Here is a 14,051-nt window from a genome sequence, read left to right on the forward strand (position 1 = left end):
CACCACAGCAACCAGACCACACACTACACCAGCTCTATACACCCTCTGCTCCAGCACCCTCATGGCAGTCAGGAAAACCACCACTTGCTCTAACACAGAGCTTCTGCCTCCACAGTACAACCCTCCTTCGTATGGAAGCCCTAAAGACCCCTTTCCCATGAGGGCTGTCCACACACAGCTTCACCCACACACCCCGCCAGCTCCACGCACCTCCATTTCTGTCCTACCTAACACCCACAGTTGTTCCCTCCCGCACGCGAGATGGCGGCAGTGAGGCCCGCGACCCCAAAGCACCACCTCAGCCCCCAGTAACGGCCCATCGCAGCGGCCTGCCGCGCGCAACGACCGATTTCAACGGTCCGGCGCGAGCCCGCCCTCACACCCCCGCCCTCATGAGGGGAGGGGGCGGCGCGCCCGCACTCCTCCTCCATCCCCCGCGCTGCCCCTTACTCACCTGTGGGGCGCATGGTGTTGCTGCTGCTCGCTCACCCTCTTCCTTCTCCTCCTCTAGGGCAGAGGGCGCTGCCTCGGCTGCTGCCGCCACCGGGCCGGAAGCGTGGGGCTGCCCCGGGCTCCTCCCGGCTGCTGGGCTCCGCCGCCCGCCCCGGGCTCCTCCCGCGGTGGGGACGTGAGGGGAGCCGGGGGGGGTCAGGAGGAGCCGCTGCTGAAGTCGCGCCTGCCTTCCCCCCCCCCCCCCTCCACCCCTTAGGACGAGGGAAGAGGCCTCGCCTGTCAAAAGTTGGTTAATTTTGAAGAGAAAATGAGGAGGGAGTCGAGCGTTTCCAGCTCTGCAGCGTTCAGGGTTTCGTGCGAAGCCCTCACAGGTTTCCTTCGCCCAGGGAGCTGCTGTGTTGCATTATCTAGCGTGTGGAAAGCGGACTATGGAAAAAGGGTGCTTGGGAGATGTCCCTCTCCACAGGTGCGCTGAGATCTTTATCATAGCGATGCAGTTTTAATGTCCTGCACTGAGGCATTCAGATCCAGGGTGATTTAACACCCTTTCGGTATCACACCATTTACTCTTTGACATTGCAGAGAGGAAAATTGGGGAAAAAACATGATAAAAACCATCCCATGAGACTCTAAACACTTCAGTTTGCTACTGTGTTAGCCCCTGAGTTTAGTCAGAAGCCATCGCTCAAGGGAACGTTAGCCATAAAGGCTGGACCTGCAAGGAGGAGCAGGAGTTGCCCCTAAATTGGGGTTACAGGAAAGCTGGAAGTACCTTCTGGAAGAAGAAAGTGTAGAGTTGGTGTCTGAGGGAAGCAAAGCTTGTATGACTGCGCTTCGCTTTTTGGTGCATGTTTCTCACTCGTCTGAATTTCTGTCTATGTTCCCTTTCCTCACCAGAGCTTTAATGCCCAGTGGCTGATTTTAGTGAAATTTGTCAAAGGTTTTATTGGTCTCCAAGATGAAGTTCCTCAGTATCGGTTTCAGGAGCGTGGGTGGCCAAAGTAGAGGAGACAAATGCTCAGCTCTGCCTGAACTGAAGGAAAGGCTGCAGTGAATTCAAACAATATTAAAGGAGGATTCATACAGAGTCAGTTTTAAAGATGCCTCAGTCGCAACAAAACCTTCAGAGTTTGCAATCAGTCACAAACTGCATATCTGCAGGAAGCTGGACTTTAGTTTTAAAGCTACTTTTGTACTGCCCTTGGAAGCTGCCAGGAGCAGGTGAAAAAAGTGGAAGAATGAACCACCATGATCAGTTCCTGTCATGCAAGTAAGTATTTGTTTTTTATTTGGTTACTTCTTTTTTCCCCAGTGGTCTTTTTTGCTAGTGAGTGGGTGCTTTTGGAGGCTTTTTGGCTTGGCCTGGCCTACCGTACAGCAGCAACCTCTGGCTACTCATCCACAGGGAAAATGTAGACTTCAGTCATATGAGTCTGGATGTGCTTCAGGAAGAGCTGGGAATAACTCTCTTCGTTCCTTTCTGCTCTGATTTTTCACTTCAGGTTCTGTTCACTGAAGTAAGAGGTGTCTAGGTAGTACTGCATTCCCATACTATATTTTTGGAAACGAGACAAAACACTGCAGCATTGGTAGTCTTAAGCCATGAGCAGGATGAACTCTGACTATGATCTTCACTCCAGAAAGAAGATCTCAAAAGAGGAAAAAAATTAAATAGAAATGTATTTAAATGTAAAAGTAACTAAAGTGAACTCAGAACTCTATTATTCCATTAAAAAAACAAAATCAGGAGTTGTCTCCTGGATGTTAGAGTGAGGGACACACTTGAACTGTGATAGGCCAATTGTTTGCATTCTGAGAGAACAGAGAAGTAAGCCTACAGCATGGAAATTAGCCCTAAAAGAAAGAATAAGATTTGTTGTACTCAGATAAACAAGCACCATATAAAGTAAAGCATATTAAAACTGTATAAACACGTAAAATTCATATAAAGCAAACAGGCTCGCTTCTACTAGTAAAAGAAAGATAGGGCTTCAGCAAAGTGCAAGAGTGCAAAGTGGAGGCATTGCTGAGGCGCTGGTCACTGTGCACCTGAAGGCTTGCAATGGTATGGCCAAAACGTGCGCTCTTATCAGGAGGGGGAGGAAGGAAAGATGGTGCTAGGCACAGGGTGATCCAGAGAGGGCTGGAAAGAGAGCATCTAGGGCAGGTTGCTGAGAAAGTGTAGATAGAGGTGGAATGTAATGCAGAAATTGTGTTGTTTGATCACAGTTTAAAGGAGGATCAAACTTGGCAAGGATTGTGGCAGTTTTAAGAGGTACTGTTTGCTGTGATGCAGACCATTTGTCAGTGGTACGTGCGCTTTAACCTGATGATAGTTAGGCTGAATATGTAGAGGCTGTGCTTGTAGGTAATACATTTGGTTGAGCTGAGCTAGTGTTTAAGTCTGAACACTGAGGCTTTCTGGGCCTTTTGGCTGCCATCACTGTTTTTGAGACCACAATACTGGCCTGTCCTTGACACCAAGGAGAACAACAAGGGTAGAGGTCATGAGAACATGGTGCTGCTTGCTGACCCATCGCAGCCCAGGACAGTATTGTGGTAAGCAGCTGTATTTCTAAGAACAAAGAAGTTGAATTTCCCAGCTGCTGGGTCATTGTCATCTGTTTATATTTCTCCTATTACAGCCGAGTCATGAAGTTGATCTCTTGTGAGATGTCACTTGCGCATGTGACATGATTCCTGTCAATGACATTCTCCAGCAAGGAAAATAGCCAAATTGAGTTTGCTGTGAAGTCTCTGGTATTGGGTTCTGCTCTACAGGTCCAGCAGAAGAAGAATTAGCTTTCCCCAATTCTTTAACTTTCTAATGACCAAAATTTTGTGTGTATCATAAACTCACAGAATTCATAATTAGAGCTGGCAATCTAAGAACTCTTACTGTTTCCGGGTAAGAAAGACCTATTTAAAGTATTAAGCAACCTCAACACTTGTCATGAAGCAGTGCTGTATTAGAGGAAAAACAAACAAAAAATCCGTGTTGAAACGTAATGAACATGCCTCTGGAATGATGTCTGTATGGTGTTCAAGTTGTCTGGGCGTCCTCAATGTGAATTTCTAACCTTACTTCGATTTAATTGAATTTACTTTAAGTATAAGCTTGTCTCTGAACATCCTAGGCTTGTAACACTCATTTTAGGATAATTATATACTTCTGTAATTCTTTTTACTTTAGTTATTCACTGATCTGCTCCAAACTACCTTCTAGCTAATACTGTTTTTGTTTTTCCTTTTGTGAATATGCTGCTGTTATAGGGACTTTTAGTTTAAATCCAGTTAGTATCCAATACACTGCTGGTATAAATGACTGCTTGTATTACATGTTTGTTTCCTACTGGTCTGCTAAGGTCTAAACAACTTTTAGGCTATTGTAGGACTTGAAGTATTCATGAACATTTTACTCTCAATTCATTATTAACACTTAATTTTACTCGCAGCTTTCATTGTAAAGTCCACTGATACTATGTTTAAGTTATAATACATGTAGTATTTCTCTAATGGCTAATATAAGCAGCTGGGAGCGTTGTGTTTCGGATGATGCAGTTCATTTTTGTATCTTGTGATGGGGTTGTGTATCTGGCTTTTTTTAGATTCATACTGCAGTCATGTTAGTTTATATACCTATGCACACAGATGCTTCATTTTGATATCAGATACTACTGTAGGAATTAAAATGGATTTAGCTGAGTGTCCGCTCTTCTTGTTTAGTAGAAAAAAGGAGAAATTACTTAAGTGCCTAATTTATTTCTAAATACAGGCTAAATCTTATGAAGAGAGATCAAAGAATTAGGAAAGGGTTAATCAATTTGTATGAAAGCTTTTGAGGAAGCGAGAAAATAGTGGTTAGGGCCATCGTTTTGTTAGTTAAATTCATACTTACTAGAATAATAAGCAAATCTTAAAGGGAACCTGAGTCCGGAAGAAAATGTTACTATACACAGTAACAATGTCAGTTAAGGAAAAAATGGATCATGTAAAACAAATTTAATAACTTCTTCCTCTAGTACCATTATGATTAAATTGGTTAATGACCGAGATGAAATATAAAAGAATATAAAATAGTTGGCCTGTAACATAAAAGCACTGCCAGTATGACACAAAATGGTTTGTATCACTCTTTAATTACATTCTTATATAAAAAAATGACATTTCCTCCGTCATCGCAACATAGCATTCTTATTCACAACAGCGTTTTATATATAGTATTGAAGAAGCTTTTGATGTGTTATACACCTGTGTGAATTAAAAAAAGCAGCTATAAATGAAAGCAGGAATTAAAAATTTTGGATTTTTTCCCCCTCACCTATGGAATATATTTTAATGTAGAATTACCTATAATTGTGATTTTAGTTTTAATATACACGTGCAGGTAACATTAAACATCAAGATTTTGCTTAAACAAAATTTCCACATTGGATAACATTTAAGCCTTCCGTGGTAACAAGCTGAATTAATCGTGTTGCAATTACAAGCCAGTGCAAATGCAGTTTTCCGCATGAGAAAATCAACGCCACAGTATAATGCAATATAGCAAACTACTGTTATATACCTGTATACTCTTAAGTGTCTTATCTCTGCCTTATGGTAATTGTTGGTGAATATGAGTTTTTAATGCCTGTCATCATGGTTGTTTTATGACTTTATTTAAAAATCCTTATTGGAGAGCTACTCCACTAATAAATCATTTGATGCAGTGCCCAACAGGATGTTCTTAGAAAAATTTAGATTGAATTGACTTGGACTCAAATCTCATTAAATAGACAAAGGAGTAGCTGATGGATTAGAATTAAAGCATGGACACAAAGGAACTGTTGGTTTGTCTTCCCATACGTATCCTACAAACAAAGCATCAACCAGAAAGACAATAAACAATTGTTCAACCCAGTCCAGACCCTCAGTAGCAGAATAATGCATTTGCTTCTTTTTGCTGAATGCGTCAATGAATGCACACACTCCGGTATCGTTAGACTTAGATTACTCTCTGTCTGTGGGCTATATTCTTGGCTCATGCAAGTCAGGTTTATCTCCTCTTCACTGTCCTGGAAATCTACCTACACACTTTCCTATACATCACTCTTTCTTCCTTTTTATCTTGCAGTACATTCTTTTCAGATCAGTAAAATATCTGGCAGTATATCTAACAAAGTGGTCACTGCTGGAAGCACACAGGAATAATGGCTGGAGCCCCTTTAAAAACAAATATTAGAAATGGTCTGCAAGATGAAGGATGGGGATACTTTAATCACATTCACGAAAAATAGCAGCCTTATGTGTTGCAAACACAGGAGGACAAATTTAAGTCTGCTTAGTGGGATTGTAGTAATGTGTGGAGATCAAAAAACAAAGAGGTTATATACCTCAGTATCTGAGGTTGCAAAAAGAGGTATTTAGAGTTATAATGAGATTGAGGGTGGTGTATAGTTACTAACCAATAGTCAGCACTTGCTCTCATTGACTGAGTGTGCCTGAGAGACTAATGACATCATTTTCTTCTCAGTAGCCATGGAGCATGCAGTCCTGGCATTTGATTTATTGGGGACTATTTGTAATTATTAAGAGCATAATTATTTTACTGTAATGGTTTGTTATAAAATAATGTTTATTTACAGCCTCTTTCTGTTAGTTTAATAATGAGCGTACCTTCAACCTTTGATCTTAGAATTAATTTAGCCCATATTATAGTCATTATTCTTCAAGTAAGAAAATGCTTTTCAGATACAGCTCAAGCATTAAGAAACAACTGGTAACGTGTCTATTAAGGAATATTTTCGAGTGGTATGAAGTTTAAGTACCTTGTGGTACAATTTTCAAAGACAAGTTGTCAGGTGGCAAATGAATTGTAAAGAACCTTTCATTGAAATGATCTTATTCTCTTTTTTAATTGGAGTTACTCAAAACCAGGTTATACAAAACACTTCAAAATGAATAGCTCAGACCTGTCAGAACAGAAGAAATGGACCATGTGACCTAGGAGTTTTTTTGCTAAAATTATAGTCTAATTTGCCGATATTTTACTTTTCAACTAATGAGAAAAATCTAACGGTTCCTATTGCAGAAGCAATTTAGTACTACAGTACGTTGGCATTTACCTGCAGTTAACTACTTGCAAAAATCTATTTCTGTTTCATGTTTGCTTCAGTCTAATGTATTTGCAGGGGTTTTTTTTATGGCTTTTTTTTTTTTTTTTTAACTGGCCAGTAAACATGAAGAAATAGAGCATTTTTTCTGTCTTTTTTCTTCTTACTGGTTTCATATCAGAGAAGGACAACTTTGCCACATAGATCATCAGATCATCTTTCAAAAAAGTGTCATTAGAGTCCCATGAGGAAAAATGTGTGAGATTATTTAAAATAGCTAGTTGTGCAAATTTATGGAACAGAACCAAAAGATTAGTAGCAGAGATAAAAATAATTAGAAACTGTTCCTTCACCAGAGTAGAAAGTTTGCAATATTATGAAATATTATTTCAAAACTCACATAGGGGTGTATTTATATTGATGTATTTTAAATTTCCATGGTAATTACCTGCGAATTCATATATTGTAATATTCTAAAATTTTATTAAGCCAAGAAGCAGGTAATTATGAAAAAATTCATTGAAGTGTAATTACTGTAATCTTCAAAACAACTACTAAGAGCCAGTTGGTAATACTAGTCATTGAACTGCAAATTGTGAAGGAAAAATATGCTATGATTTAGAGTATCCAAGTTAAATGTTCTGTCTGGTAACACCTCAGCATAGTAAGAATAACTCTGAAAAGCCTTTCTGTCCTCAAATTCCATTGCTGAGGCCAGTCTTTTCCCTTGACATCCCTGGAGGAGCAGCTTAGTGCTTTTTTCTGCTCACAAAGGAAAGGAAGGTATGTGGGTCTCGGGGAATTATTTGAAAAGCAATGTTTCTCTCTTAAATTGTTTGTTGAACTGTTTTGTTCTTTTTTAATTTCCCTCCGAAATTATTGTTCTGAGGAAATAAAATTAAGGTGGTGACTTTAGATCCAGATAGAGTCATGATAGTTTTAATCCCATCTTTCCGTGTGGGTTGATACTCCTTTTCCCTCTTTTCTGAAAGCTAGCTTGCAAATTCTGATCTCCTGCCTTACTGTCTCACTACATATAAATCATCATAGTATCTAGATGCATCACAATTATTAATTAGTTTATCCTCTTCTTATCCTTCTGAGGCTAGAAAATATTTCTTATCTCTATTGAGACAAACTTCTGTTGAGGCCGTATTATCTCAGTACTTAAACTGTGGTTTTTTTATTATTATTATTTTTAACGAGGAGCATGGCAGGTCTAAAAATAACAGAGCTTGCATTTGAGCTGGCCCTACATCTGGTGCAGTACAGCTGCAGAAAAGCAAATGTAGATGTGACTTATTTCCCTCTGTTCTGGAGCAAATGAGTTCAGGCTGTCTGTCAGGTAGCTGGGAGTCCCAGTCACTGAGGAATCACCTCCTCCCCAGCACCCGAGGCAGGAGGCAGGGCTCTCGTTTGATCCCACTGGCATCTAGTCCTTGCTGTTGTGTGGCAGATCAATAGAAAAGTGGCATAGCAAAGTCTGAGGGGTTTTTCTTGCCCTCTGTAGCTCGGTGTCACTTTTTTAGGCTTTGCAGCTTGAGAAAGGAGGAATAAAATACAGCGCTGAAAGCAACTTTTAAGAGTTGCGTGTTCAGCTTAGACAGTATGTCTTATTTTTCTTTTTTTACAAAGTGCCCATATGTAGGTGGGTGCTTTGAAAATAGGACAGCGTGATGAGAATGACTGTTAATATTAAGCATACTTTATATATAATAGCTTTGCCTAAAGTTTTATTTGAAAAATGACTTTTTTATTCCTTCATTTTATAAAAGTCTTGTGGTATGTTACCATGATCAGCTTTTATAAGTACAGTTTAGGAAATCCTTTTTTGTTAAATCATTTCCTTCCCATTTTTATGAACTTTTTTTCTCACATTAACTGTCTCTCCACTGGTAAATTAACACATACCAAAGAAATGGTCTGGCCGTTTTTAAAAGCCAGTCAGAGGGGATGGAGAGAAAGAGAGATACTCAGTCGGTGGTGCTTTTGTACATTCAGCTTCCCTTAGCAAACAGAACCCAATGGAAGCTGACATCTTTGAGAGCTACAAAGCTCTGGGCAGCACTCATCCATTTTGGAGGATATGTAGTAACATCTTAATATACTTTTTATTGGAGAATAAACTAAAAGCAAGAGAATTTTCTGTCTGAATATATAATACATGAATGACTGCTTTTGAGACACTGATACATAAATTATAGATAGCCTTTCAGATTCTGCAATATGTATTATTAATTAAAAACTGAAGATCTTCCTCTACACCCGAGTAACACCCTGATATCTAGGCCAAGGGAGAACATGTTAGTGTTGGAGACTACATAACCCAGGCAGAATGCAATAAAATGCTGTCTTTTTGTCATTTATGGATCGTGTTTCAGTACATGAACTGTCCAGAACCTTCTCCTATTACAATGGACATCAGGGTTTTTGTTCCTTAAAGAAAAGGCATGAACAAGAGTGAAGTTGATGTTATATCTTCTTTAGCAAAGAAAAAAGAAGAAATATTTGTATCATGTTTTGCCTAGATTATATAATTTCCCAAATGGCAGTGTACTCCAGGAGATCACTTTTTATTCCCTCTCTCTTTCTTGCTTGTGTGCTCTCTTTCTCTCTCTCTCCCCCCCATCCCTCTCTTTACAATAGATTTTAATGTAATTTGATGGGTGTTGTAGTTCCTGTTAGATTCTTTCTTGCTTAGAGGGCAAATGATGAAGACCATCAAAATTGTCTGATATTCTTAATAGCTGAGCTTCTGAAGTGAAATCAGAGATATGTAACAAAACACATAATCCCTGCAAGCCATGGTAAACTGCAATTTCTTTTATGTTAAGATGGAAACAGCCTATCATAGATGGCTGAAATGTTGGTTAGTGATTATAGATTCATATTAGAGTGTGTACTCAAGGAATGCCCACTGCTTGTGGTGTTTCTTGTAATCTGAGGAAGATGTGCTGTAATCAACAAACCGCCTTAAATTAATTGTGTAAGGCAAGTTACAATTAAAGTTCATATTAGGCCCATGTGTGTAATCACAAATACACACAGAGCAGAATATTTCTGCCCAATTCTGAGTAACACTTAAAAACAGGTTTTATACTTGTTTTATCTTGAGACCTACAGAGGGTTGCATGTTTGTTTACGCTGTAGAAATCAGTGATAACGTCTGCAGTAATGTATGTTTTTGTAGGTTTTCATTGTCGTTGGCAGAATTGTGAATTCTGGGACCATTACACAGAAGAGAGATGAAAATAAAGCAACATAAATAAAGATAAATGCAAGCTCCAAAAAATATAGACTAGAACTAGAGCTTCATAGATCGTATAGCTATTGCACTAGAAACAGAAATTGTCTATTTAGAAATGCACCTCCTTCAAAACCTGCACAGAATTACAGAATCACAGAACGGTCAAGGGTGGAAGGGACCTCTGGAGATCTAGTCCAACCTCCCTGCTCAAGTAGGGTCATCTAGAACACATTGCACCGAATCATGTCCAGGCAGGTTTTGAATATCTCCAGCGAAGGAGCCTCTGCAGCCTGCTCTGGGCAACCTATTCGAGTACAAATCAGAGGGGTTCATTGTCTCAGAAACTGGATCTTGTCACAGCTTTCATAGGCAAAGTTTCCAAAGACTCCAGGGGGATTACCACAGCAAGGCTCACCTCTCCAGAATGCATGCATGATATATTAGAATAAAAATTGAAGAGGGAAGAAAATTCAGTATGAGGGCTGGCAGATTCAATTATTATTTCTTGGGAATGAAAAGTTCACATTAATTAAAACTTTTATTTAAGGGATTTCACAACACTAGAGAAATGTCTGGATTCACTGTAATGCTGTTCAGGGCTTTTCAATCAACCTCCAGAACAGAGGGAGAAAATCCTTCTACAAAGTTTCTGATGGCTGAAAAAGCTTTTTGATGGCTTGACAAAGCTTTCAAAAGTCAATCTAAGAAAACTAAATTGTTCATTAGCACTAAAAAAAGTATTTTTCTATGATTATAGTGCAGCTCATGACCAGAAGTCTATGTGCCCAGTGCACCTTGATGTCTTTTAGGCATTTCACCTGGGGAACCTGGTCTCAGACAACTGAGGGTAATATCCATATTTTCCTGTTAGTGGTGAAAAGGTAAAATAGCTGCCATCTGCTTATAATACAAATAAATATTTTTTCTCTCATCATCAAGCACTCTTGCTTGGAAGTAGCTGTCTCACGGAGCTCCTCGTTATATACAGGCGTGCTATATACAAATTGGAGTCAACCCACCAAACAGCCATCACCTGAGTATTTGAATCAGTTATTTTCTGCTAAATAATCTCCCTGCATCTCTTTGCAAACTAAATGAAGATGGAAAGAGGGATTGTCGGGGGGAGGATTCTCTGTCAGATTGTAATGGGATTTATAGGTTGCCTAGCTTTTGTTTTCCTTAGAGAAAGAGCTGATCCAGTATTTGCTGTTGGGGTTTGTGCGGGGTGCTGAGGAGGTCTGCTCATTTGACCAGTACAGTCAGAGCACTATGATCATCCCCTAACCCTGCATCAATAAAATTTCAACTTTGACCTGCAATGAAGCTGCACATTCAGCTGCTTCATAACTCTTGGTAACAGGAAGACCTTAATAAGGCCAAAAGTGGGATTTCCAAGGTCTGTCTCACTCCCCAGGAAAAACACAGTAGTCATGTCCATCCCTCATGCCTTTCCTCAGCTCCACACCACCTTCTTTACTCTCCCTGCTGCCTCCTTCCCCTGCCTCTTAGGCAAACTGGTAGGTCGTGGCCCAGAAGCTCCGAGTGCTGCGGCACCCTGCAGAGCGCAGGGTCAGAGCAGGTTCAAATGAGCCAGGGCGTGAGTGTAGGAACTGCTCAGGAAGAGGTATGGTATGCGGTGCACCACAATCAAGAAGGATGTGGCACTTCAGAGGAAAGGAAACCTCTGACCATTTTCTATTTCCAGGCTCTGGGAAGCCCGTGTTGTCAGAAGCTGCTCTCATCCTACCCTATGAGTAACCCCCAAGGGCACAGTGATTCAGATATACACCACTGAGTCATAGTTCACCGAAGGTACTTTCATGAAATATTTTTCATAAAGTTTCTAGCTAGGCAGAGAATGGCATCGAGGTCAAAAATTACGCAGATCTGAAGACGGATGGAAAAATGTCCAAAGTTACATCACCTAACAGTAAAAATTTTGGAAGCCAGATTGACTCTGGGATTTTGAATTTAGAACAAGACCTCAGATACAGATGCTGGGAAGTTTCTTTCACCTTTAATAAAAACTCTGATGCTAGCTACTATTAGGGACAATGTTCTGGACTAGATGTACCAGAAGTCAGATATAGAATTACGTTACCTTTCTCTCCTGCTTCTCTGTGCTTCATAGGAGAATAGAAGTTAGCTTTTCTCATTTGGTGGTAACAAATCATGTTCTCCCTTCAGTTTATATATGCAGGAATACCTATATATATCCTTGCAAGTAAGAGGAATGGAGTTGTATTTCTGCGCATTCCGTGTTGAATTCTCACCCACCTACTTTAGTATGCCCTTAAGCAAATAGATTATGCTGTTTTCAGTCTCGTGCAGAGTTTTATGGTGCATTTGCAGATAGGAAGTCCAAGGATTCAGGCAGTAATGACTTTTCCCTCATGTTCCCATGCTTCAGAATAAATTGTGCTGTGCTTTCCATTAGTATAATGCAGTTCTTCGGGGTTTGCCTTTTAAATACACTATTTCAAAACAGGTTTTTGAAAACAACTGTTGTGGCATCAGGATGCTGAGTGGCGTGTGGGCTATGTCAAATTGTCTCAGAGATGAGAAACTGCAGCATCATGGCCCACAGAGATTATTGGACACCATGCAAGTAATGCAGTAAAAGCTGCAAAGTGAAGGCAATTAATCACTGACTTCCATAGCATAAAAAATGATTGTTTCTCTGAGCCCTTTTACCCATTATATTTGTCCAGAAGAGGGAAGACGAGACATGATAAACAGTACCTGTATACAATATGGTATGTTTGAAATCCTCAAAGCTAAAACCAGGTTCCTCTCACCAAAATTGAAATTGCTGTTCACACTGAAGATCCGTTTGGTTGTATGTTTTTTATCTCTGGTTGTGGCTAGGGCTGCTTCAGAAGAAGGAATAATAATTATTGCCAGGGCAGACAGCCTATGTGGAAGCTACCTTGCTTTGTCTGTTTCCCAGTGTTTGACTAATGCAACTAGACAGGAAAGATTTAGCTTCAAAAAGCCAAGCAATAATAAACCTAAAAACAATGGCATACTTGTGTTCCAGACAGCTATTCTTTCTGGAATTCGGTAGTATTGTACTGATTATCCATTTCTGTCTTTTTGAAGCCAGTGTAGTTAACCAAGTCTATTGAAACCAGTGGAAAAATTCCCATGTGCTTCAATGGATTTTGGATCTGTCCCTTGGACCTATGACTGGCTTTAGAGGCTGAAGGATGCAATATTACATGTAGTTTTTAAAAAATATTTTATGTATATATACTGAAGAGTGTTTATATATATATATATATACATATATATGTACATGCACATACACACACATATTTATAAAGTTCCTTAAAACATTTCTGAAACAATCATGTAAAATGAAAGATATTTGCAAGATAATGGTTTTAGTGGCAGTCATTTGTTATGTTTTAATTGCAATGCTGCTCATGAATAATATGGTGCATTTCATGCCAACTAAACTCTTCATGTTACACCACACAAATTACCTACTTCGTATACAGACCACACATACTCAGGCAATACCTTAAATGTAGTGTAATGCTGTGCAACAAAATGCTTTTCTCCTATGTCTTTGATTAACTAATATCAGGACAGTTCAGAGTTGAAATTCATTACCTTTTTTTTTTTTTTTACATTCACTCCTTCTAAGGAGGTTTAGATATTTATTTAGTTCCTTGTGAATATAGAATGTTGACATTATACATATAGATTCGTGTATATATATAGATACTGCATAGATGCAGTGTACACATACACATACAGCATTTGCTGTTACATATGCTGATTTTATGTGTCTCGTTATATTCTCTAGAGATTGAAAGGAAAATAATTTTGGGTTAAGCAGTTAGAATTACGTATATGATAGACGATTATGTAGAGATCTAAAAATGAGAAGGCAGGAATGTTATAAATATTGGCCATATTTTTAAAATGAATAGTCATAGCACTCCTTCCCACAGCCAAAGCTGCTACTTTATATTTGGAATGAGAAGTAATACCTTTCTGAAGCAGACACAGGCGTCTCCTTTGCTGAGTTACCTCCTTATTCAGTGAAGACTGTGTTCCCTCCACTTTCCATTCCAATTAAACTCTAGGGAAAAATTCCTATATTTTCTAAATACAGCAAGCATGTTCCTTTTATCAGCATGTTCTAGTGGTACCCAGCAGATGTTCCTATCGACAAAACATTCCATCTCAGTTGGCCACTCTTGTATAAATACGAAAAATGTAAGCAAATGCAATCTGAGATTAAA

General features: G+C 39.5%; 1 protein-coding gene and 1 long non-coding RNA gene across 9 annotated transcripts in view; one reads left to right on the plus strand and one right to left on the minus strand.

The window, feature by feature from the left end:
* BANK1 (B cell scaffold protein with ankyrin repeats 1) overlaps positions 1–733 on the minus strand; it is a 160,410-nt gene extending 159,677 nt beyond the window's left edge. For 5 of the 8 annotated variants that reach the window (XM_068942003.1, XM_068942001.1, XM_068941997.1 and 2 more), the window contains exon 1: positions 455–733. Coding sequence is in view for 3 of the 8 variants with exons in the window: in XM_068941999.1 (XP_068798100.1) it covers positions 455–467 (13 nt within the window). In the remaining 5 variants the exon portion in view is untranslated. The remainder of the gene's footprint in view (positions 1–454) is intronic. The other 3 variants (XM_068941999.1, XM_068942002.1, XM_068941998.1) reach the window with 1 other exon arrangement.
* LOC138067166 (uncharacterized) overlaps positions 733–14,051 on the plus strand; it is a 45,606-nt gene continuing 32,287 nt past the window's right edge. Inside the window, exon 1 of the long non-coding RNA XR_011140907.1 lies at positions 733–1,723. This is a non-coding gene — a long non-coding RNA (uncharacterized lncRNA). The remainder of the gene's footprint in view (positions 1,724–14,051) is intronic.

The sequence above is a fragment of the Struthio camelus genome, chromosome 4, assembly GCF_040807025.1.
Source record: "Struthio camelus isolate bStrCam1 chromosome 4, bStrCam1.hap1, whole genome shotgun sequence".
Taxonomy (NCBI): domain Eukaryota; kingdom Metazoa; phylum Chordata; class Aves; order Struthioniformes; family Struthionidae; genus Struthio; species Struthio camelus.